This window comes from Vitis riparia, chromosome 12 (genome assembly GCF_004353265.1).
Source record: "Vitis riparia cultivar Riparia Gloire de Montpellier isolate 1030 chromosome 12, EGFV_Vit.rip_1.0, whole genome shotgun sequence".
NCBI lineage: Eukaryota > Viridiplantae > Streptophyta > Magnoliopsida > Vitales > Vitaceae > Vitis > Vitis riparia.
The window spans coordinates 22695043-22721762 of record NC_048442.1 but is presented as its reverse complement, the minus strand read 5'-3'; the positions used below and the strand labels follow the sequence as shown (position 1 = coordinate 22721762).

Genomic DNA, 26720 nt, shown 5'->3' with positions numbered 1-26720 from the left:
TGAGAATTTGAAAAAATGATTATAATAATGTTTTTGATAATATACTGCACAAATAAAAAACGTTTTTAATGATAATAAATTACTAAAAAGGACATTTATTATGGAAAGAAAATATTATTATAAACTAAAAACTTTTATTATAAAAATATATAAAATCTTATTAGTAAAAACTCAAAAAATTATTTTTATGAAAAGGATGTAAGAGAAGAAGAGGAAAGTGACAAGAAAGTGACAAAAAAGACACAAGTGAAAGGGAAAGAAAGATAGTAGAAAAAGATATTTTAGGAATATATAAAAAAATTTGAAGTGTTTAAAAAAAAAAAAAAACATCTCACAAGTGCTTCTTTGAAAGACACTTAAAATATGATTGACAATTATTTTAATTTTTCTAATACTTAAAAAGATATAAATTTTTAAATGCTAGAAATATTAAAAGCATTTGCTAAAATTGCTATCAATCGAAGTCTTAAAGTATTTTTCTAAATTTTCAAAAGAGTTCTTCAAAATATTATCAAATATCTATTTTTATCTTAAAAACATTTTAAATGTTTTTAGGACTAAAAACATTTTAAAAAAAGCATTACCAAACGAGCTCTTAATATATTCAACTCAAAATAATTAATTCAAAGGCAGTAACCAAGTACTAATTTTACCCTGAAAATGACCAAATGTATGAAATTTGAATTATTTTTAAAATATTCTTTTTTCTTTGTTTTTTCTTCAAAAGTGCTTATCAAAACTCACTTTTTCCACACAAAGCCAGTATGTATCTTGGCGGAGTGCATTAAAAAGTATATTCTTAGATGTCACTTTTGACGCCTCACAAGTCCTCGAGTCTTGGAGTTAAGAGGTTGAACATTATACATAAGAACCCCAGTGTCTTCCACCAACCCCTGGTCCAAATCCAAACCCCTTGATTCATGGGGTGAACATGACTTTTTCAGCCAACTAAATTTCCAAGTTCCCACTTGGGGTTTCCTTTTACAAGAGTAATGTTGAATCCTCATCGCTCAAGAAACCAAAAAGACGAATCATGAAATCTGCAATCTGCTGGGTGTTGAAGATATAATGTGTGTGGGGGTGGGTTCACATTTGACTCTTAGATGGCCAACCTACCAGAACCAAAGCTACTGTTCATTCTTCTCTATCAATTTTTGACTTGTAGTTGAGTTTTCATCTTTCAATCTAGGAAAGTAAAACCAAAAATGAAAAATTAAATAAGAAGTCTAGGACAGCAAGAGTTTGAGGACTTACTTCATATCATGTGGATTCACCATGGATGAGGCCCTTCTCTCCAGAACAGCAGCTGGTGAGGAGTCAAGCAGACCATCTCCCAGGAGAGAGTTTACCTCTAGCCTTCTTGACCTAGGTTCACCTTGGCGACAATCGACAGCCCGTATTATCACCACCGATGCTGTTATCCCTATCATCACAACACCCAATTCTTCCTTTGCTAACCTCATTTCAAACTTAAACAGGAAGAGAAATCTCACCCACCGCTCACACTCTGCTCCTTCTGTGTTTACTGACGTCAAGGAGGCTTTTCCCACTTCTGCAGACCCGAGACCTTCCCGAAAATCAATGCCTCTAATCGTCCGGCAAGCTTACATCTGGGTCATTTTGTATGGAATAGTTGGAATTCTAATATTCTGCCTGAAAAGTGGAAGTTTCAAGGGCCATCTCACAGTAAAACCAGTGGACGCCTTGTACTTTTCTGTTGTCACTCTCTGCACAATTGGTTATGGAGATATTGTTCCAGACTCAACATTTACCAAGATGTTCACTTGTGTTTTCATCTTAGTTGGCTTTGGTTTCATCGATATTTTGCTCAATGGTCTGGTCACCTATGTTCTTGACAGGCAAGAGGCAGTTATGATGAGCACTGTAGATCTTAACCAATTCAATACAATGGTGCGGACATATATGATAGACACAGAAAAGGGAAGAATGAGGATAAGAATCAAAGTGGGTTTGGCATTGGTTGTTGTGGTTGTTTGCATTGCTGTGGGGACAATTGGAATACATCTTTTGGAGGGTCTGACTTGGGTTGATAGCATTTACCTATCGGTAACATCAGTGACAACCGTAGGATATGGGGATTATGCTTTTGAAACATTGCCGGGCAGGTGCTTTGCAATAATTTGGCTATTGGTAAGCACATTGGCTGTCGCTAGGGCATTTCTCTACCTCACTGAGCTGAGAATTGACAAGAGGAATCGAAGGATTGCGAAATGGGTTCTTCAGAAGAAGCTGACTCTTGGAGATTTAGTGGCTGCAGACCTTGATAATGATGGATCGATCAGGTATGCCTCATTTTTCTAACTATCGATTTTATGATGAAATTGGCATGTTCATTCAAATTTTACAATCTTACGCAATGGTTGCAACCAATGAAAAAGCTAGTAGCTACAATTGGGGTTTAGAACTGAAGATTCAACATCAGCTAACATGTATACAAAATCTAATATCAGATGGCATGGGTAACATGGCATAGATTATAAAACTGAAATTTGCAAAGTAATTATCAAGCTTTTAAATAGGAAAAAAACTACAGAAGTTCACAAAGTAACCATCAAGATTTTAAATAGGATAGAAAGAAAGGTTTAAAATTGGAACTATCATGTACACAAACACAATCAAGTTATGATGGATGGAATATGTATGGGGGTGAATATGGAAGCTAGGTTTCGTTTCTGATCAAAAAAGAAAAAAAAAATATGGAAGCTAGGAACTATGCTAGAATTGCAGACATCAAATCCTGGCCATGACAAGCCCACCATATCTCAAAATTTTGAGCGAGCATCTATGGGATTGAGATACAAGAGAAAGCGAATGCTATAATGATCAACAAATGAGTGTCAGGAGAACCATGAAAGTAAACCCAAGGATGCAAAGAAAATTTAAATGTGGGATCCCCAGATATTATTTCCTAGTGGAATTTGGGCAAAAATTTAAAATATTGAGGATCAATGCAAGAAAGATCCATATTGACCCAATGATTTTTCAAATGAAGTCTAAAGATTGAATGGTCTTCGCTCATTAGAGTGTTTGAGAACCACTTTAAAAGAGTAGAGATGCTAACTGTGAAATAATAGTTTCAACTATATCAATATGGGATCAAATGAGATGTCCTGAGTGATATTTATGGGGCAAGAAGTCTAATGTCAAACAGTCCTGGCTCATTAGAGTGTTTAAATGAGATATCCTGTGTGACGTTTACAGAACATGCTATACGAGTGGTCCAGATTTAGGAACAGAGCAAAAATCTTTAGAACACGAGTTTGTTTTCATGGCAGGGACATCAGATATGAAATGATAAGTGGTCTTCATTGACTATTAAAAGTCATATTATTGACTGCTTAGGAAATCTACTGCCGGGATCTGAAAAGAAAAGAGTCCTAACACAATATAACTGACAACTTCAAGGACATTTCCAGTATCTTATTGACCATTGCAAGGACAGCTGGGAAGAAAGGCGAGAGAATTCAGTTATAACAGCATAAAATTAGAGACATTTCAGTTTATAATTTTACTAGTTTCATATGAAATGATTGTTCAGGTATAAGGTGAGGTGCATCAGAGAAGGTCAGATTCACAAATAAAGCGGTTGTACAGTTAAATGCAAAACTAGGATTGTGGAAGAACAGTGTCAATGTAAAGGATCCATAAATAAGTTCAGACAAAATAGAATGCCAGATCACAACTTCGCTAACATGTCAGGTTAAGATGGGCAGATGGTTAAGTTTGAGAGCTATTAGATACCTCAAGAGTCCTATCTTTGATTTTAGCTTTGATTGTACAGTATTAACCTTTCAGTTTACACTTCAAATCTAGCTGTATTATATACCATTGCATTGTGACTTGGAGGAAAAACAGCTATATTTTAAGAGAAATTTTTTGCATGGTGACTTAGTGAAGCAATTCTACATGTGTCAAACAGAAAATTTTGAATGCAGGGCAAAGAAAATTATATTTGCAAGCTAAATAGAATGTAAAAGTTCCCGTGGTCTTCTGCAATAGTAAATGCCTTTTGACATATTCATAATTGGACAAAAAATACAAAATTGAGTAGGATGAATCTCTTCTTTTGAAAGGACTTGCTTAAGTGACACTTATCTAAAAGAAATTCTGTATGTCTACCACATACTTATCACTACAAAACTTATTTTGGAACCATCAAGTTGGAGTTTCACTTAAGAGAGGACCATGAGAGGAAATCTCAGATACTGCTAAAAAGATCTTTTTTTTGTGATAAATAAGCAAGGAATATATTAACAAGAGTCAGACAGCCACAAAGCATACAGGGGGGGTATACAAGACAGCTCAAACCTCACAAACAAGAACAGAAAAAGCCAAAAATCTCACTAACCCTTAAGTGGAAGCTAACCACTCCAAAAAGTCTATGAGGGAGAGCGACTCCTCTCCAATATACAATCTAGCCCAACTCCATAAATTACAAACAAAAGAATTTTTGAGTTTCTGAATTGCTAACAAACCCCCCCTAAAGGCTAGTATGTTCCTCTCCTTCCAAACCGTCCAAAAAATGCACAACCGGATGGACTTCCATATCTTTTTCCTTTTCTTTCCCACAAAAAGGCCCCTCCAGTTAATTAAGACCTCCTTTACAATTTCTGGAAAGACCCACTAAACACCAAACAAAACAAGGACGATATCCCACAAAACTCTAACCACTATACAATGTATAAGAATAAGATTTACAGTTTCTTCTTCACAACCACACAAAAAACAACAATTAGGGAGTTGTCGCCATCTTTTCTGGAGCCTATCTAGAGTAAGCACCTTCCCCCACATAGCCTTCCAAGCAAAGAACGCAATTTTGGTTGGAACTCTATCCACCCAAATGCGATTTTTCGGAAAGACGGTGACGATGGGGTTGACCAACAAGCTGTACGCTTCTTTGACTCTAAACTGCCCTTTTCTTCCTCCCTTCCAAGAGACTGAGTCTTCCTCCAAAGAAAGTTTGTGACCCCTCAAAACATGGAGCAAATTTCCTACCATATCCAATTTCCAATCATTAAAATCCCTAAGAAATCTTAGATTCCAGCCTCCTTGACCACAATTCTGGTCCCACATTTCCTCCACCGTAGCGTTCCTATGTACAACCATGGCAAAAAGAAGAGGGAAACTTTGGGACAGCACTGTACGACCACACCAATGATTAGTCCAGAATCTGATTTTGGTACCATTTCCAACTGTGAGCACCATATTTTCCCAACACTAATCAGTTTCCTTCAAGATCTCCTTCCAAACCCCTACTCCAAACGCCCCATTAGCCTTCTTTGTCCTCCAATCAAGACCCTCTTGCCTATATTTCGCCAAAATCACTTGCTTCCAAAGATTTTCCTTATCACAAGCAAATCTCCATATCCATTTGTCAAGCAAGGCTTTGTTCAAAAGGGCTAGTTTCCTTAAGCCTAGTCCACCATTTTCCTTATCCGCACAAACCACCTCCCAATTAACTAAGTGGACTTTCCTCTCCAAATTTCCCCCTCAAAAGAAGTCTCTTTGTAATTTTTCTAACCTTTTTCCAACTACCTTGGGCATTCGAAAAAGAGACATTTGATAAATGGGCATACTAGCCATCGTACTCTTTATGAGAGTGATTCTCTCACCTTTGGAAATATATTGACGTTTCCAAAGCACAAGTCTCCTCCTCACTCTCTTTTCCACCCATCCCACACAGAAAGAGCCTTGTTAGGAGCCCCTAAGGGCAGTCCCAAATAATGAGAAGGCAAAGAACCCACCCTGCACCCTAACTCCACTGCCATCACCTCAACCTCTTCCACCTCACCAACTGGGATGATTTCACTTTTGGCCAAATTAATCCTTAATCCTAACGCGGCTTCAAACCAAAATAAGATCCAACTCAAATAAGTTAGGTGTTCTTTCTTTGCCTCACAGAAAACAACTGTATCATCAGCAAAAAATGAGTGGGAGATATTCAAAGCCGGCCTTTTGCCTCCCCGGATACTGCACCTTGATAGGAAACCCCCTTCAACAACCCTCCTAATAAGAGCACTCAGCACTTCCATTCCCATGACAAAGAGGTAAGGAGATAGAGGGTCTCCTTGACGAAGCCCCTTGGTACTTGGAAAAAATCCTGCTAGCACCCCATTAACCAAGACTGAAAACTTAGCTGTAGAAATACATCTCCACATCCAACCCAACCACTTTGACCCAAACCCCATCTTTTGCATAACCTTCAACAAAAACTACCAGTTAATGCTGTCATAAGCTTTTTCAACATCCAATTTGCATATGAGTCATTTCTCTTTTCTTTTCTACCACGAATCAATCACCTCGTTTGCAATTAAGAAGGCATCTAAAATCTGTCTACCCATCACAAAAGCATTCTGATCAAGGGAGACCACTTTTCCTATCACTTTCTTGAGCCTATAAGCTAGCACCTTAGCCAACAATTTATACAGCCCCCCCCCCCCCCCCCCCCCCCCCCCCAATAGGCTAATGGGTCTAAAGTCCCCAAGATCCTCAGTCCCACCTTTCTTAGGTATCAAAACCAGAAACGAGTTGTTGAGGCTCTTAAGAAAAGAGTTTTACTCATGGAACTCCTTAAACAATTCCAAGACTTCCTCTTTTACGAAGTCCCAACAGCTTTGCCAAAAAGCCACAGTGAAGCCATCCGGGCCTGGGGCTTTGTCTCCATTCATATCCATCAAAGCATAGTGGACCTCTTCCTCAGAAAAAGGAATCTCCAGACCCTCCGCTTCTTGCTCACTGAGTTGATCTAACTGCAGCCTCCCAATATCCGCCTTCCAATCTGAGTCTTCTGAAAGCATCTGATGATAGACGTTAACTACCCCTTCTCTCACTTCTTGCTCCTTTAACAGTCACACCCCATTTATCTTAATTTTGTCCAGGGAGTTATTTCTATGATGGGCATTTGCCATACGATAGAAAAAGCCCGTATTTCTGTCCCCTTCCCTTAACCATAACTCCCTAGAGAGCTGTCTCCAATGGACTTCTTCCAAAGACACCCACTTTTTATAACTTTCCTTAGCTTCCTTTTTTAATTATGTTTCCTCCTCTTACAGACTTCTTTCGCTTTCCACCAGGTCCCAAAATTCCACTTGTTGAAGAGCTGAAGCTTTATTGCATTCCAGCCTTCCAAATACATCCCTATTCCAAGCTTTTAATTTTTGTTTAAGCTCCTTCATCTTTGTAGCCAACCTAAAGCTAGCACTGCCTCTAACCACAATCCCCTGCCACCAACTTTGAATAAGATCTTTAAAGCCCTCAACTTTAAGCCACATGTTTTCGAACCTAAAAGGAGAGGGACCTTTTCTTAAACCACCACCCTCTAACAAAATAGGGAAGTGATCAGAGATAGGCCGAGGCAGCCTGCTCTAGAGGACACCACTAAACTGATCAAGCCAACTGGGAGTCACAAGAAATCTGTCCAGTCTAGCCCAGGACTGATTATTAAGACCCCCACTCCAAGTAAACGATCCCCCTTGCAATGGGAGATCTACAAGCCCTAAATCATTGATAATCTGAGCAAATCTCCTCATCGCTGATGTTATTCTCCCTTGTCTGCTCCTTTCCCTTTGGAAAAGGATGATGTTGAAGTCACCCCCTAAACACTAAGGTTCTTCCCAAATTCCTCTAATCGCCACAATCTCTTCCCACAAGCATTTCCTTTCTTCTTTGGTGAACGGACCATAGACTCCCGTGAACACCCAAGCAACACCATCTTCCACATTCCTAAATCTACAAGAAATTGAAAATTGGCCCTCCTCCCAATCCAGAATTTCCAAAGACCTTTTGTCCCAACAGATCAAGATACCTCCCGTAGAACCAGCAACATCCAAAGCCCTCTAATCTAAGAATCTCCCCGAACCTAAGCTTCTCACCACACTCTCGGTCATAGGTTGAATTTTTGTCTCCTGAATACACAATAAATCTACTTTCTGATTTCTTATGAAAGCCTTTATTAATTTCCTTTTAGAGCTATCATTTGCTCCCCGCACATTCCAACTCAACAATTTAAGCTTCATTGGACTTCCGCAAGCTGACACCCTCTGCCCTGTAAAGGGCATTTCTGCTTATTCTCCCCCTCATAGTTAATTGAGCACTCTAGCCTCTTTAGCTCTCTTTCGAATTTTGACTTCTCCAATAATCCTTTGCTATGAATCATCTCCCGTATTTTTCTAATTTTGACCAAGAAATTCAGGATTTTCTTTTCCAATCCCTCTGTCGAAAATCCCAAAAAGTGGCTGAATTTTGCCAGACTACTTTCCTCCCATCTAATCTCCTTCTTACCCCTAACTTCTTGAGGCTCGGACAAAGTTAAGCCCCACTCCGATCCCCTATCCTTATTGTTGTCACTATTAACCTCTGCCAGATCCTAACAGGCATTGTCTTCCTCTGCAGACCCATCTATGGTTATCATACCCAGCAGAATCCCTTCCTGAATTCCCTCCCTTAAAGCCCCAGAATGATCATAATACTCCCCCTCCGGAGTCTGACCAAAAGAAAGAGAATTAGAAGGAGAAGACCCAGAGACCCTTTTTCCCCACGAATTCAGAACAGACCCATACCTCAATGCTTCTTCAACTAATGCACATTCTGTTGCTTTTTTATTGTCTTCCATTTGTTGCTTCCTCATGTCTTCCGTCTCCCAGAGTTTAAGAAACCCTGCCTCTAGGTTGCTCCAGTTTTTGGGATCAAGGCAGGCCGAGGGGCAAGCCTTCACCGAAATGCCTCTGTTTAGTAACTAGAACTAGGAAGGACCTAGGCTGACCCCTTCCAAGCCAACCAGCCCAACAGGCGAGGGACTCTCCACTTCGGCAACCCACCACTCAGCCTTTAAGGACGACGGCCCAGCCACTGGCCTATCTTCGTCCACCGTGGCACCTTTTAATTTTAAGCCGACTGGTGGACCTAGCGAAGATAGCCCACCAGCTCGCTTCGAACCTTTTGAACCCACAGCAAGGCCTGACGAGGAAGGCCCAAACGCCAGAGGATCAAGAGAAGACCGGGTCACCGACCCAACTTGGAACCAGTTTGCGATCACTTCTCGCCCTGACCCACTCACCTACCCACCCATCCCGTCTGTTGACAGATGCAGAGCCTCGAGCCGCGCGTTTTCCTTCTCTTCCACCACACGCGGACCAGCGCGTGCAGTAGCATCACCCCTAACCTCTCCTCTTGTTCGACCAGTCGTTTCTCGACTGTCCACCGAGGCCTTCCTCAGAGACGACCTTATCTCCCACCAGAGGGAAAAGGAATAACAAACCTCCTCAACCTTGATCTCCAGCACACTCAGCAAATCTTCGCCATTCGTCTTAACCAGAATCTGGGCCCACTGAAGCTCCTCCAATTTCTCCGTTTGGGGATCAATTGCTAGGAAGCCACCACACTCTTCCCCCACCCTTCTCAAAATGATCAGGTCCCATAGCGAGATTGGTAACCCTACAATTTTCACCCAAGCTTCGTTACTTATCTTGCCTTCATCCAAACAACCGGTCCTAGGGCTCCATCGCTCCAGACCCAACTGAAACCCTCCCACCGATCTCTTCCCAGAGGTAAGGACACGTTTGGCTTCTCCCATAAATTTGAACTCCAACAATACCTTGCCCTTTTCCAACCTTGCCAACCCTAGCTTACCTTTCAGCCCCCATTTGCCATTAACAATCCCAATTTCTCCAAATCCTCTCCTTTTGTTGAACTAGGGTTCCAGCTTCCAACAAGACAGTGTTCCAGTTTACTCAAGTTTCTGCTAATTTCCTTCCCTCTTACCTCCACTCTGAATGTATTTCTGTCTCTACTCCTCGGCCTCTTCACCATTTCCGCATACGACCTTTCCAAAAAAGGTTTCACCATGGCCATCTCTTCCTGCTTATTTTCCTTTCTACCAAAGGTTACTCCCATATTTCGTAGCATCTCCGCCATAGAGACCCATTCCCCCCTTTCTCCTCTGCCTTTCGGGATGAAAATACTGTACCTCTTCATCTCCAACTCAACAACCCCTAACCGGAGAAAACACCCCGCTCTATTCACATCTTGCACCAGGGAGTAAGATATCTCATTTTCCTTCCATCCCCTTTCCCATTTTCCCTCTTTCTCATCCTTAATGCACTGGTTCAAGCTTTCCAGGAAAATCTCTAAACTCACCGGTCCCAACCGGATCCAGGACGAAATCCCTCTCTGTCTCTCCACGATAATAGCTTGAGGTTTACCCTTTCTCTCCTCTACTTCGATCTCAAACACCTTCGACTCCACTCCAATTCTACTCCACTTCCATCTTCTCCGGTTCTCCGCTCTATTTTCTCCCTTATCGCCTTCGCCCTCATGCTCACTCTCTCTCATTGCTCTCCTACTGCTAAAAAGATCTTAGGGTTGGTTAACACAAATTCACTTCCACATCAATGATAATAGCCTATTAGAAGTCATAATGTTAAGCAAGAGAAATCCTCAGGTTTATAATCTCAACAAAGAAATGGTTGAGAAATACTCTAGATGCCACTATGTTGCTGCTGGTTTCACTTGTCAAAATGATGCATTAAGCTTGGAGTCTAGCCTTGTGTCATATATAAGTTCCTATCATCAACAGGGTTTTCCCTATAAATATGAGAGTACAGGACACACATCTCTCAACTTTGGGTTACTGAGAAAGTGGAAGAGTACAAAAGAAAATAAAATTTGAATTTTTTTCTATCTTCTGTTTTGGCATCCCAAAAGGGTTTTGGCTAAACTAAGACAAATAGTTTAGATGACTAGCTTTGCACCTTAGTTTCCTTATAGCCCAATATGCTACTGAATATGATATAGCTTAGTACAAACCTTCAGTGTTCTATATTTCATGCTATTGCATATGTATTTAACAAGAAAAGAGTCTCCTTAATCACCTGGGAATATTGGTATAAATTACTGTGCTAAGCTTTAGTAAAGTAACCAGGCAGCTGTTTGGGATTTTTTTTTCTCAGGTACCAAATTCAAGGTTCAAACAAGAAACTGAAAAAAAATTTATCCCTAAAATTTTCAGAGGTTTCACATCAATTTTGTAGCAGATTCCGGTAACTATAATCTGGAGAGGACAGTATCACCATTTTCTCTTCAAATGTTAATCAAACTGGCTGCCAAATTTTACGCTACAGTGGCATGAAAACTAAAAGGGATGAAAAGACAACAGAAAACAAATTTATTCATATTTTTCATTAATTTCTTCAAAATTGTTACTTCCAGATCCACTGATTATATAGCAAGTTTCATTTATTTTTCTTTTCCTCGATTATGTCGAGCATCATTATTTTCTTGAAACTTTTTTAACATTTATTCGAATATACCACTGTTGCAGCAAATCTGAGTTTGTTATATACAAACTAAAGGAGATGGGAAAGATATCAGAGAAAGACATCCTGCTGATTAGCAAACAGTTTGAGTCACTAGACCACACCAATTGTGGCAAAATCACTATTGCTGATCTCATGGATAGTGATTAATTCAACCACTGGTTTCCAATTGGAAAAAGGAAAGTGTAATATTATCTAGATCTCACTTTGGCAACAGCCTCAACTTGGAGCTCTACACTTTGTACAAAATTGAAAGGCATAAGAGGGCTGGACCATACAACATATATCATAGAAAAACTAGATGGCATCATACCCATGGTTCTGGTTCCATCCGGAAGAGAACTGATTGGGTGATTATGATAATCAATGTTATTCTTTTGCAAATACCTACAAGTAAAAGGGATCCCCAGCTATTCAATTTTTACATTATTTTATCATTTTCAAATTTGCAACAGGTCCATCCATCTAGTAACCAAGATTGTATATTATAAGCTAGTAAGAGTTCCTATGTGTAGATTGCTCTGCTTTTGGAAGGAGCAGTTGTATTATTTCAAAAGATTCATTTCTTGTCCTCAATTTTAATAAAAGTTCAAGCACTTTGCACTCCTAGCATTTCTACAATTTCATCACAACTAGCTATTTTACACATAATATGGTCAGAGAACAACTAATTTCTTTACCTCAATTTCAATGAGTTCAATTGCTTGGCTGTCCTAGCATTTCTGACTTCCATCAGACAACTTACAGATAATGTGGGTAATAAAATACAATAATCTTCATTCATCCTTGAAAACATGCTAGAAAACAAGTACATAAATTGCAGGGTTTTTATTCAAGTAAAACCATGCATGAGGGGGGCTTCACAAAATTGTTGCAAATTCAATTACATATTTGTACAATTTTGTCACAAAACAAAAAAAGGAAATATATACATTACTGTCATGGTAGCCATCTTCCTGTGAAAGAATCGGCTGGTACATATTGTGTCCGGGAAGTTTCATCCAGATACTTGCATCAAATTATTTCTTTCCCAGTCTTCTAACTGCACTTTAAATCAATAGAAATAATGATATATCACAAATAAAAGAACATGTCTTTTTGAGAGAAAAAAAAAATAGTTTATACTAGCAAACATAAAAAGTGAATTACAAACAAAGGTTTTGGCAAAATCCATACAGATGTGAGCCTAAATCACCCTTCATACTAGCAAGGTCCCAAATAAATAGTTTGGTGGGAAATCCAACAAACATCCTTAGCAATTAAGCTCCTCTCTTTGCCAGCTGATCTGCAATCTTACTGGTGGACCTCAACATCTAGGAAAAACAAGAATGCAACTCTTCCAAGAGGTCTAAGATCCTCCAATTTCAAGAATCCTCATTTTCAAGTTTCCCATTTTCTAAGAAAAAGCCTCAAGAGTTTTTTCTTTTTTGATAGGCAAGCCACAAGATAATAAAAATTGAATCCCCTTCCAAAAAGAGGTTCCGTAGACTTCTTTTCAGTCAATCCTTCCAACAGTGCTAGGATCTTGGCCTCTATTGCAACCCTGAACCAGCAAACTTAAAAAAGTCTTGATTGTGCTACCATGGTGATCTCAGATCACTCCACTAGTCCTTAGCTGGCTAGGTTCCAAGAAACCTCAGTGAGATTGAGACATCTTGAAGGTGGGAGCTTGCATACTGTCTAGCCTTGACTGACTCCTGCTACCAGCTCTACCACTAAAGGCCTCTCTTTAATCTAATATAATTATGCGAAGTGGGGTACCCCAAAACTCCATAGAAACTGACCCCCTAAAAAGACTTAACTCCAATTGTCCTAGAAAATGCTGACATTCTTCTCCAGCCAAACCACCCAAAGAATAGCAAGTATCAGCCATAAAGCTCTCTACCTTCAGGATTTCACCCAAAACCTCTAAAAGCAACAAGCATCATTTCTGCAACATCCCCCAAGGGGAAGGCAGGACAAGACTACCTCCCTAAGAAACTTGTTCCATCACTCCCAAGTCATAGGGCAATCAAGGGAGAGGTGATCCACTACCTCACTACTGACTAAGCAAGTTACAAAATTCTGAGATAAGAGTTTTGTAAGAGCCTCTTAATTTGTAACTGGTCATACATAATAATACTAATTGGAAGGGTTCTAAGGACAGGACGTTCTTGGTTAAATCTTTCTATTATGCATTGAAGTTGGATAGTGGAGACACACTCCCCAAAAGGGAAGTTTGGGATTCTTAGGCCCTAATTAATCTCCGCTTCTTTACATTGAGGGCAGCTTAAACTCTTTCTGATAGAGGACCACATGAACTCTTTCTGAAGATCCATTAAATTCTTCAATAAAGGATGCAAAAGGACAAAGGCTGAAGGGTTTAACATAAGGAATGCATGCATCCATTACCACATCAACTTATCTGGTATATGCTTCTTTCTTTTCTCAAATCCAGCATATACCTCTAAGGACCTTACTATATGCTATTTCAAAGTCAGCATTTTTCTAGACTACAAACCTTTTGCTTATTTGTTCTTTCTTTAAAGTTACAGTTCAGTTATGGGAACAAATACAACAATAAAAGACAAGTAATTGAAAGAAGGTTTGGTTCCATGAGATCTCACCAGCATGTAGGAGCCATGCCAGTTGATTAATGACTCCAAAGAACCGGAAATATTTTATAGAAGTATGAAAGGCCCATAAGATCTTGTAACTAAAACATTGACATCTGGAAAGCACACCATATATCAAAGAAACACATTTAGGTGGTAACAGAGAAATGCCTACACAGAAATGCCTTACATTTGGATACACCACAGACAAAAGCTCATTGTTTTGAAGAAACCAAATCTTTTATTGAGAGTCTTAAATCAAGAGTGGACAGCAAGTGCATTTATTAGGGATGCTTTATTCTGTTTACACATGGAAGGTCGAGCAACATGCACAGAGTTTTGCTTGGAGAAAAAGGATGAACATTTGTCACATGTATGAAATGTAAGAAAATATTACATGAATATTCTATCATAGTAGGCATACAAGAATTAGTACATGAATTTTATGAATTTGAAATAAATTGTATTACGAAAACTCTATGGAAATGGCATTGCCGGAGAACTATATGCGCTTGCAATCCTAATTCTTGATCATCCCCAAAATTAGGCCACTTCTTGGATATTTTCTGTGTATGCGTGTATGAAAAGTCATAATTGGAATAATGCTTATAATAATCATCAGGATTATTAGATTTTTTGGTTTTTTGGTATTATTGCTAGACTATGTCTCTCCACATTAAGTCATTTTTTTAATTTTTAAAAGGTGCTCTTAGTGAGTTTATTAGGAGGTTGGCTATAGGATAGGTTCATTGTTGTTCTTATGTCTCTCTAGATTTAGTCATTTTCACTTCTTTAAGGATCACCTATGACCTATGTTACTCATTAGCCTTAAAACAAAGTGAAAAACATTGGAAAATCTTTCTCTGTACTATCAGTTCAGTTACTTTTGTCTTTTACTTTCTGTTTATTTTATTTCCTCTTTTGAGAAAGTTGGAGTTCACAGTTCCAGGATGAAATCAATACTGCTTAAAGAAACGAGCTTATAATGTAATTGTCTTACAATATAACTCTCTTGCAACATAGACTTAGTTCTCACCCACCCAAAGAAAATTTCAGCATAGTGAATGGAAGTTCTATCTCACTTCTTTTGTCTGCATGATACTTGTAATTCTGCAATAAGGGCATTTTAAACAGTGTCTTAAAGGAGGAAAAAGTGTAGAGATGCAGAAAGACAACACAAGTTCACAAATTATAAGTCTGAAACTACAGTTACCTCAATCTAATGCCACGGATGCTCTCAAGGATATCCGTTGTTTGCTGCAACTTTGAATTTTTTGGCTTCTCTTCATTTTCCAATATCAAGGTTGAGAGCCTCAAGACAGCTACAAGTTCACCTTCGATTTTGCTAAGTTGTTGGTCCAGATGTTCCAGGAAGCTCTGATAAGAGGATATTTGTTGCAAACTTCCAATCATGTCATCTTCCCAAATGCCAACATTGACATTGCCTTGTTGTATATCCTCACTATTAAGGTGTACACTTGCTTGATTGTCAGTGAGAAATTGTTCCTCTTGACCTTTTCCAACTTCTGAGGGCCTAAAGTCAAAACACTCATTTTCATTTGAATTTTCAGTAGTTTCCTCCTTTGGAGAAACAATCCTAACTGGACTTAAAGCATCTTCTCCACCAACTTCAAGATCCAAAGAAACGTTATTAATTAGCTGGGATTCCTTTACAGATATTGCCTGAAACCAACCAAGGCTTCTCATCATAAATAGGCTTGCAGTTTTAGTTCTTAAACAAGATCCAAGATTATGGAGAAATTATTTACAAACAAAATAACCCTTGGAAAATACACTGAAGGAGAATGAGAATCAATACACTAACAGCTCTTAAAGTCATCTTACGTGAAGAGACACCATTATATAAAACACAGGCATATTTATCTTCTCTTTACTGTGGATAAAACCAAAGTTTTTAAAGGCAAAAGCAAAAAGCGAAGCATTTTTGTGTCCATAAGGCAAGACATAAGCCTCTAAGCATTGAGGTGTAAGCTTTTTGGTACCTTCACTTTTGTGATGAATAAATATTTAAAAAATATAAAAAATAAAAATAAAATAAAATAAAAACCTTATAAAAAGTCAACTAAAGACAAAAAAAAATTACATATTTTTTATCATTTGAAAAACAATAACAATTAAAGAATTTTTAAAAAAAAAATAATAATAATCAATTAACTAGTTTTTTTTACTGTTTGAAAAAATCATCAAATTTGATCTATGCAAAATAAAATCAATTATCAATTATCTAATTTTAAAATAAAATCAGTCATGTATCTAATTTTAAAATAAAATCAATTATCAAATACCTAATTTTATCTAAGTAAAATAAAAATCAATTATCAATTATCTTAATTTTATCTCATTTGAGTGTTTTCTACATAAAAAATGTAAAAAAAAAAAGGGGGGGGGAGGGGGTGTCTTTTTATTAAAACATGTTTTTAATGTTAATACACCAAAAAACAAAACGGAAGAGAAAAAAAACCCAAATCGGCATATTATAAAGGAGAATCGAGGATAAGGAATTATAACGCAAAGTGAAGATGTCAAAGCTACCTTGGCCGACGTGAGCCACTATCAATGGTATTGAGAAACATGAGATGTGGTCGTCGATGATAAGGTTAGAGTTAGGGTTAGGTTTTTGTTTTCTTTTTCCCCTGTCCTTTGATTTCATTCTCCACGAGCTGTTTTGGGTTAAACAACATCATTTTTTTTTCTTTTAAATGGATTTATTTATTGGTCCAGCCATCTCTACAACACCTAGAAGGCTTACGCCTCATGCTATGACATGTTGAAGGCATGTTGGAAGCATGCCTTAGGTACATTTGGTCTTTAGAGGGGCATGCCTTTTGTTAGTCTACCTTTTTTTAACACTTCAACGTGTTTTTGGAACACTTCGCTCTGAAGCCTGTCCTGCAGAGCGCTTCACTAACACCTTTAAAAACACTCGATAAAACTCAAAGCAATTGTGTCCAGCACACATGAAAAATAATCTTCATAAACCATTTTTATTCAACATCAAAAGACAAAGCGATAATAGCACTTGATTCAGTGGCTATTTTTGCTTCCTTGTTTCTGCTAAGAAAATAATCAAAGTTATCGCATATAGTTTTTACTCATTACAACAATTTTTCATAACCAACTTTTTGTTGAACACATGTGCAACTGAGTTTTGATAAAAATAACTTTGACAGCCCAACACTCCAAATCACAACTGAAAAGTTGTATGAAGAAACATCTTCTCATGGTCTCAATCTGCAAAAATTTTCCCCAAGATTAAGGGAAAAATGAAGTATATAGTTGGCACTATGACTGTGCCAAAAGAATCCGATCTAGCCTTTGAAGCTTGGGATGAAGAGAACTCCACAGTCATGGCATGCCTTCTCAATTCTATGCAACCAGAAATTGGAAAGCTGTTTTTGTATCTCTCTACTGCTAAGGAGATGTGGAAGACAGTGTCAAAAAATACTCAAAAAGGGGGAATGCTGCCTGAATCTATGAACTGAAGGTTGCCATCCATAGTATAAAACAGCCAGATCTTTCCGTAACAGCCTATTACAACACCTTGAAAGTGTTGTGGCAAGAGCTGGATCATCATCAACAATTCATAATGATCACAGTTGAAGATGCTGCCACTCTTGCAGGAAAAATGGAGAGGTATCAAGTTTTTTAATTCCTAGCTGGTCACAAGCCTGAATTAGATGAAATAAGAAGCAGAGTTCTTGGAAAAGAGAGTATTCCTTGTCCAAGTGAAGTATATTCCAATGTGCATACTGACAAGAGTAGTCGGAGTGCTATGATGGGAACAGTTGCTCAAGAGACCTCCGCATTAAAGGCCGTCCAAGAGAATAACCCTGAACCACCCATGAACCACTCTAAACAATGGCAAAGAAAACCTAGAGAAAAGGAGACCAGATGGAGTGATTACTGCCATAAGCCAAGGCACACCCAAGAAACCTGCTGGAAGTTGAATGTAAAGACCCCGCTTGGAGATAGAGAATAACCAGTCTGATAAGAAGGCCTATCAAGGGACTGGATCAAAAAATTCAGAACCAGAACCTCCTATACATCCAAAGAAAAATCCTTTTACGAAGGATCAAATGGAGCTTTTGTATAAAATGTAGGGGAATTCCATGAACTCTTAACAATTCCTCCAGTCCCTCTTCTTTCTTTGCACAGTCAGGCAATACCTTTTCAGCCCTTAATATCTCTAAATATTTGGTTTCGAAACCTTGGATCATTGACTCAAGGGCCTCCAATCATATGACAAATGATTCAAATTGCTTTCACTTGTACAATCATGGCTCTAACATTGGTAAAGTCACCATTGCTGACAGGTCTTTTGTCCCTATCATTGGAAAAGGCTCGGTCTCAGTTTCATCATCATTGACACTAGATTCTATCCTTCATGTCCCTAAAATTTCTTGCAATGTGTTGTCCATCAATAAAGTTACTAAATCTTGAAATTCTTGTGTAACTTTTTACCCTACTCATTGCATTTTTCAGGACCTAGCTCCAGGGAAAAGGATTGGCAGTGTTAAGGGGAGAGAGGGATTGTACTATTTGAACCCCAAGGCAAGTAAGAGTAACCAAGCTTATGTCTCAAAAGCTGCTGAAGAAAAAGAAAGGGAAATCTGGTTATTACATTTCAGATATGGCAACCTGAACTTCATATCTATTAAAACCATATTTCCTGATTTATTTGTTAATGTTGATCTCTCAAAATTTCAATGTCAAATTTGTGAACTTTCCAAAAATCATCAGGTACCCTTTCCTCTGAGCAACAACAAGTCTGAAATTCCTTGTTTCCATGATCCATACTGATGTGTGGGACTGCTCTTGAACTGTCTCAAATTCAAAGTATAAATGGTTTGTTACTTTTATTGATGATTGCACAAGAACAACGTGGATTTATCTTTTCAAAGAAAAATCAAAAGAAGCTGTGTCTTTCTCAAACTCAATTTTAAAGTAAGATTCACAACCCCTATCTGGTTGAAAATGGGATAGTTCACTTCTCATCATGCATTGATACCCCCTCAACGAAGTGATAGGAAGAGCCTTGATGTTCTCAAAAAATGTCTCTAAAACCTGTTGGAGTGATGTTGTTTTGACTGTTGCTTATTTCATAAACCATATGGCCTTTAAAATTCTTGACTCAAAGGTTCCAATCAACTTAATGAAAACCTTTTTTCCACATGTTCATTTGTTTGGGTCTCTACCAATGTTTTTAAAAGGCATTAGTGAGGTGCACTTCAAGGCACACCTCAGAGCAAAGCATTCCAAAAACATGTTAAAGCTAGACTCACAAAAGGCATGTGCCTCTAAAGTCCAAGTGTACCTAAGGCATGCTTCCAACATGCCTTCAACATGTCGGAGCATGAAGCATAAGCCTTCTAGGTGTTGCATAGATGATTAGACCAATAAATAAATCCATTTACAAGAAAAAAAAAAAAAAAAAACCTAACCCTAACTCTAACCTTATCGTCAACGGCCACATCTCAAGCTTCTCAATACCATCAACAGCAGCTCACTCCAGCCAAAGTAGCTTCGACATCTTCACTTGGCCTCCGGCGAGATCTCCACGTACACTCCTTGGTTCTTCCCCCTTCGTTATAATTCCTTATCCCCTATTCTTCTTTATAATCTATCGATTTGGGTTTTTTTCTTCCATTTTATATGTTTCCATTCTGTTTTTTTATTTATTAACATTAAAAACAAGTTTTAATAAAAAGACCCCCTCCCTTTTTTTTTTCCCTTTTTTATGTGGAAAACTCCTAAATTAGATAAAATTAAGATAATTGATAATTGATTTTATTTTAAAAATAGATAATTGATCATTGATTTTATTTTGCATAGATCAAATTTGATAATTGATTTTTTCAAATAGTAAAAAACAAACTAGTTAATTGATTATCTTTTTTTTTTTTTAATTCTTTAATTATTATTGTTTTTCAAATGGCAAGAAATATATAATTTTTTTGTCTTTAATTAACTTGTTATAAGGTTTTTTATTTTTATTTTGTATATATTTTAAATTATTTTTAAATATTTATTCATTACAAAAGTGAGGGTATCAAAAGGCTTACACCTCAATGCTTTGAGGTTTACATCTCACCTTACAAACACAAAAATATTTCACCTTTCACTTTTGCCTATAAAAACTTTGGTTTGTACCCCTCTAAATCTTTAGAGTGAGGCATTTGTACATGTAAATAGCACAAAAAGGTCAAAACTAGATCCTAGAGCCCTTAAGTTCATTTTTTTTGGTTATTCACCTACTCAAAAAGGTTTAAGTGTTTTCACCCTCCGACCAAGAAAACCTTTGCCTATATAGGGACAATGTTGTTGTACCAAACACTCATTGTCCAACCATGTGTCATATCACCATCTTTGCCCCACCTACAAAGCCTTTTCAACTAACATGTCCTTATAGTCTATTCCCAACAACATACAAGAAGCTCTAGCAATTCCTAAGTGGAAGGATGCTATGTTAATGGAAATGAGAGCCTTGCATAAGAATGAGACTTGGGAAGTTGTAGAGTTGCCTTATGGGGAAAAGAAACAGTGGGATGTAAATGAATTTTCTCCATCAAATATAAAGCAGATGGCTCCATAGAAAGGCATAAGGTCAAGTTAGTGGCAAAAGGATACACTCAGACCATTGGTATTGATTACCAAGAAACATTTGCCTCAATTGCCAAAATGAACTCATAAAAGGGCATTACTAACATGCGCTTCAGGGCACACCTCAAAGCAAAGTGTTCCAAAAACACATTGAAGCGTTCAAAAAAAAAAGCTAGATTCAAAAAGGGCATGTGCCTCTAGAGTCCAAGTATACCTAAGGCACACTTCCAGCACACCTTCAACACGTCAGAGCATGAGGCATAAGCCTTCTAGGTGTTGCAAAGATGGTTGGACCAATAAATAAATTCATTTAAGGGAAAAAAAAAAAAATGATGTCTAAGGAAGTAAGGATAGGGGAAAAAGAAAACAAAAACCTAACCCTAACACTAACCTTATTGTCAATGGCCACATCTCAAGCTTCTCAAAACCATCAGCAACAACTCACTCCAGCCAATGTAGCTTCGACATCTTCACTTCACCTCCAACAAGATCTCTACATACATTCCTTGGTGCTCCTCGATTCTTCCCTCTGCGTTATAATTCCTTATCCCCAATTCTTCTTTATAATCTACCAATTTAGGTTTTTTTTTTTTTCCTTCCATTTTATAGTTTTCCCTTTTTCTTTTCTTTTCTTTTTTTCTTTTTTTTGTTTATTAACATTAAAAACAAGTTTTGATAAAAAGACCCCTTTTGTTTTTTTTTTTTTCCATTTTTAAGTAGAAAACTCCCAAGTTAGATAAAATTAAGATAATTGATAATTGATTTTTATTTTACTTAGATAAAATTAGATAATTGATAATTTATTTTAATTTAAAATTAGATATATGATTGATTTTATTTTAAAATTAGATAATTAGATAATTGATAATTGATAATTGATTTTAGTTTGCATAGATCAAATTGGATAATTGACTTTTTCAAATAGTAAAAAAAAAACTAGTTAATTGATTAATTTTTTGTTTTTTAAAATTCTTTAATTGTTATTGTTTTTCAAATGACAAAAAAATATATAATTTTTTTGTCTTTAATTGATGTTGTAAGGTTTTTTATTTATTTTTATTTTGTATATATTTTAAATCATTTTTAAATATTTATTCATTACAAAAGTAAGGGTATCAAAAGGCTTATGCCTTAATGCTTCAAGGCTTATGTCTTGCCTTATGGACACAAAAACGCTTTGCCTTTCGCTTTTGCCTTAAAAACTTTGATTGGACTCCACATCAATTTGATGTGAAAATTTCTTTTTTGCATGGAAACCTTGAAGAAGAAGTCTATATGGATGCTCCACTTGGTTTTGAAAACTTGTTCAATATTAGGAGAGTTTGTAGACTAAAAAAGTCTTTATATGATCTCAAACAATCTCCTAGAGCTTGGTTTGAGGGATTTACCAAGTCCTTGAAGAGATATGATTTTACTCAAAGCCAAGGAGATCATGCATTGTTTCTTAAATGATCCTCACTAATGAAACTTACTGTGCTTATTGTCTATGTACGTGACATCATTGTAACAACGGATGAAGAGGAAATAAAAAATTTGAAGACTCTATTGGCAAAAGAGTTTGAAATCAAGGACCTAAGAACTCTAAGATACTTTCTGATAATGGAAGTGGCCAGATCAAAACAAGGCATATTTGTTTCCCAACAAGAGTATGTCCTAGATCTTCTACAAGAGATTAGGATGATCAATTATAAACCAGTAGCGACTCCAATTGATTCTAACCAAGGCATATTCTTGAAGGGATTCCGGTTGATATAGGGAGATATCAAAAACTAGTAGGAAAACTAATTTACTTGTCTCACACTAGATCGAATATAGCATATTTTGTGAGCATTGTTGGCCAATTTATGCACTCACCATTAGAGTGTCACACAAAATCTGTACTAAGGATCTTGAGATATTTGAAAGCTACTCCTGGAAAGGAATTAATGTTTAAGAAGAATTATCATTTGCTTGTAGGGGCATACACAAATGCAAATTGAGCAAGATCTATCCAATAAAAGGCCGCCCACTACAGGTTATTACACCATTGTAGGAGGGAACCTTGTTACATGGAGGAGTAGGGAACAAGTTGTACCCAAATCAAGTGCAGAGGCTGAATACAGAGCCATGGCTCAAGGGATTTGTGAAGTTTTGTGGATAAAGACTCTACTTAAAGAGCTAAGCTTTGAACCAAAAGAACCAATGAAGATCTACTGTGACAATAAAGTCACCATCAACATTGCTCACAATCCAATTCAACATGATTGAACCAAACATATTGAAGCTGATAGACACTTCATCAAAGAAAAAATTGAAGCTGGACAGATCACCACTCCTTTTGTGACTACCAAACAGCAGTTTGCTAACATCTTCACAAAAGGACTTTCTTACACCATGTTTGACTTTATTGTGTGCAAGCTGGGAATGCATAAGATCTATACACCAGCTTGAGGGTGAGTGTCGGAAATTGTGACTAATTTCCTGATTCTTGATTCAATTTTAGAATCAATTAATGATTGTATATACTTTAGAATAGGTCAGCAGTTTAGAGTAAATATATGAATTGTCTTTGTAATACTTCCCTTGTATAGCATATTTCCTTTTTAATCTAGGAGGGTAGGTGTGTAGGTGTATATATTAAAATCTTGGAACTTGGTTGATGAATTTGATTCTTTCTGCCTTCAAGAAGCAATGATACTGCATTGTTGCAAAGAAGCAAATTTTAAAAAGTCCAATAATAGAAAAGGACCCATGCTGCTATTTTGCAATCTTAAACATACCTAAACGACCAATACCTAAGAATATCGGAATATAAGCAATATGCAGCTTCAGAGGAGGTATAGCAAAGTGTTCTCCTATTATAAATTAAACACCATAATGACAATAGCAAGATCTCATCAGCATATAACAGATTCTATATCTTGGTTGATGTATGATGCCTATAAGTTCTCAGATGAACTAAACACAATTCTGCAACAATCACCAATTTTCGTACCTCATTAAGCTTTGCTGAAAGCTCATCAAGCAACTCAGTGCGACTTTTAGACTTCTCCAAAGCTTGCATAACCTTCTTCTTTTGAAAAAGTAGCTCCCTTGCTTCATTTTCCTTTCCAGTTTGAACGCTAATAGCTGCCTGTCGTCGAAGCCTCTCAGCTGCCTCTGATAATCTCATAAGCCTCAATCGTGCATTATTTGCTGATCAAAAACATATTGAAAATATGAATTATGCCATGAAGTATAAGCAGTTATTCTGGCACACAAAATGATGTATGAATTGTCATAATGTATTAAAAACCCTTAATACTCACAATCAATTACCCAAGAAAAGAAAAACTATCACTTATTTATCAAATGTTAAGTTCATATATGTTTAGAACAATAGGCTCCCAACTATGTAATAAATCTTAACTTCCTAGGCTCATATGATAAAAAATTTAGGTTGTGTAACCTCTCGGTCTTTCACCTCTAGCACCTCCTGACACAAGAGAGCAAAGGCTTGAATATAAATACATTTATTGATCTAAAGATAAGCACCTTCAAGTGTAGAACCATAGACTCCCAACAATGTAAGAAATCTACACTTCCTAGGCTCCTAAGATAAGAAATTTATATTTTGAACATCTTGGTCTTTAACCTTTGGGGCTTTCAATTCCAAGTGACATGACATGTATACATATAAGAGTAACAAAACATAACAAGCAGATACTGAGGCAAAAACAAGGGTTATGGCTAGAGCAATGACATCATGGCCTATGGCTTACTAAGAGAAATTCCCTAGATAGAGCTGAATGGAAAGAAAGGATCTGTGAAAGCAGAAAACTTAGCAGAAGGTTTTCTCGAGATAACTTGAATGCACCATGAACTAACAGCACAAAATAAAACTACACTAAATGGCAAGGTAAGCTATCTAGGTTAGGATGGGAACACTTCAGAGTTAAACTAAAATTAAAAGTTAAACATATAATATTATTATATTGCAGAAACTTTTAAAAACAACATACCATCAAACATAAGACTAAAAATGCATGTTTATGGTTACATGATTATTCTACTCATCCAAAGATTTTTTTATACATAGAATAAATATCAAAGGAAAGTACCAGATCCAATTCTTGAGACCTGAAATGTGGTTCAAAAACCAAACAAAATGACCTTAGGGCTTTGTAGATCTTTAGTTCTGGCTCTTGTAAAAAATACAGTGTCATCCATGAATTGCGAATGGGAAACCTTAGTTTTGCTTCTATCCACCGGAAAACCTTCCAAGATATCATACTCCTCAACTCTCACCAAGAATCTATTCAAAGCATCAACCACAATGGTAAAAAGGAAGAGTGAAAGTGGCTATGCCCATCTTAACCCTCTAGAAGCCTTAACCCACCCTTTGACATATTTGTTCTCTCAAATAGAAAAACTAATTGAAAACAAACAACATCTAATCCAATGCCTCCATCTTGAATAGTATGGTCCAAAAGACCCCAATAGACATGTAAACCTTTTCAAAATAAATCTTGCAAACCACACTCTCTTCACCTAAGTGTCTTTTCTCATCTACTACTTTATACTACTTCTAGAATCTACCTCCTTTTAACAAAAGCCCCTAGGAAGAAGTAACTTCGTTTAAAACTCCAAAACTAAGAATGACAAAACTGTCTTGAGTTTCCTCATTTTTCCTTTGATGCTCTTGATTTCAGTTTTATTATGGCATCTGCGGAAAAATGTGCTGAGTCTTAGAATCTTTATTATTGGTAAAGTTTAGCTCACTTTTGCAGGCACAACAAAAATCCCATTCTGTATTGCATCATTTTGCATATATTTTTCTAATGGCTTTTACACACCCATGACCATTAAAGCTTTGTAGCACCAAAAGATTTACCAATCTCTACAACAGCCTAATTGAAACATTCCAAACCATATTCCTTACAAATAGTTTTTGATTATCTTTGATTATACTTTTAATTGCAAAAATTGTTAGGTTGAAACTTTAAGGCTATGTTTGGTTTCTGGAAAGTTTGAGGGCAAATGTGAGAGAAAGAAAATAGAGAGAAAAAGTAGAGGAAAAGAAAAAGTGAAAGAAAATAAAAAGTAGATTTAAAGTCAATAAATAATTTTCATTTCCTACTTCAAACTCATTTCACTTATTTAAATCTTTTATATAAAGATTAAATAATTTAAAAATATATAAGTTTCTCACTAATTTTAATTATAGTCCACTTTCTTTCATATTTTCCATGGTAAAACCAAACATGAGAAAATCATTTTCTTAACATTTTTTTTTACATTTTTTACATTTTTTTTTTACTTACTTAGTGCCTTCCGGAGCCAAACATAGCCTAAGAGACCTTAGATTTTCTCTTTTGAGGTCGGCTATATATCACAATTCTAAGAAATAAAATAAATTAATATTTACAGTTGCCCAGAATCCCAATTCAACAAAATTTTAGCAATAAGCAACCAAAAAAGAAAAAAGAAACTTCAGCCAAAACTTTATTAAACCCCAGTTTGGTTGCTAAGAAAACTGAAGAATTGTCATGCCTTACGCTGCTTCCGCTTCCAACAAAATTAAAAACTCAACTCGACTAACCACAAAAGTATTTCGGCCAACTACTGGAAAACCCCATATTCAAAAGTTAAGCGTCTTCTCTTCTCCTACCATTTTCAGACAAATATGTAGAATCAAAAGGGTGGACAAAGAAAAACAGAAGAGGAAAACAGACCTTTGGCTCTAGCATTGTTGGCCTCAGAGTGAAGCTGATCGAGTTGGGCACGCAATTGGTCGGTACCGATGTTGGAAGCCGAACACAGACACACATTCGTCCATGGAGGCCTCCGAGGAAGAACCCCTATGGCTCCACAATTTACCACCAGCATCTCCCTCACCTCTTTCTCTCACTAAAATCCAAACCCAAGCTGAAAATGCCCTTTGATGCTCAACCTGAATTTGGGATCAAATTGCCCAATTTCACCAACAAAATTTGATTTTGAGTTCATAAATTATTGTGAAAAATTATGTCTTTCGTTTTTACCGTTAAACATCCCTAAATTAATGACTTTTGGACAAAGAAAAACCTATTAATCAATCACTAAATTAATAATTTATAAATTTTTTATTAATTATTTATTAATCAAGGTATTTTTTATTTTTCCAAAATATTGTATTTTAATAAATAATTTAATGAGGAATATTTAATTATTT

The 26720-nt window shown here is 36.8% G+C and overlaps 2 protein-coding genes and 1 long non-coding RNA gene across 12 annotated transcripts; 1 reads left to right on the top strand and 2 right to left on the bottom strand.

Moving 5' to 3' along the window:
* Window positions 1-780: 780 nt before the first annotated feature.
* Window positions 781-1773, bottom strand: LOC117926528. Its single transcript, XR_004653148.1, has 2 exons — window positions 1255-1773; window positions 781-1112 (listed from the first exon to the last, which is right to left on the bottom strand). It is a non-coding gene; the product is annotated as an uncharacterized LOC117926528 (long non-coding RNA).
* LOC117926524 (two-pore potassium channel 3-like) lies at window positions 1248-11942 on the top strand. Its single transcript, XM_034845642.1, has 2 exons — window positions 1248-2303; window positions 11339-11942. Exons 1-2 carry the CDS (start codon window positions 1276-1278, stop codon window positions 11481-11483), a joined length of 1173 nt encoding a protein of 390 aa, XP_034701533.1. The 5' UTR covers window positions 1248-1275; the 3' UTR covers window positions 11484-11942.
* A 146-nt stretch (window positions 11943-12088) lies between these two features.
* Window positions 12089-26468, bottom strand: LOC117926526. 10 transcript variants are annotated; one of them, XR_004653145.1, is made up of 6 exons: window positions 26242-26468; window positions 23523-23722; window positions 15141-15610; window positions 14928-15064; window positions 13940-14043; window positions 12089-12375 (listed from the first exon to the last, which is right to left on the bottom strand). XR_004653145.1 is itself a non-coding variant. In XM_034845645.1 (5 exons), the coding sequence occupies exons 1-4, from the start codon at window positions 26393-26395 to the stop codon at window positions 15001-15003; spliced, it is 888 nt and encodes a 295-aa protein (XP_034701536.1). In that variant the 5' UTR covers window positions 26396-26468; the 3' UTR covers window positions 12089-12382; window positions 14968-15000. The 10 variants fall into 10 exon arrangements, 5 of the variants coding, with proteins under 5 accessions (XP_034701536.1, XP_034701535.1, XP_034701538.1 ...); XR_004653146.1 differs by having other exon boundaries at window positions 14968-15064; XR_004653143.1 differs by lacking the exon at window positions 13940-14043 and having other exon boundaries at window positions 12089-12380.
* Window positions 26469-26720: the final 252 nt, after the last annotated feature.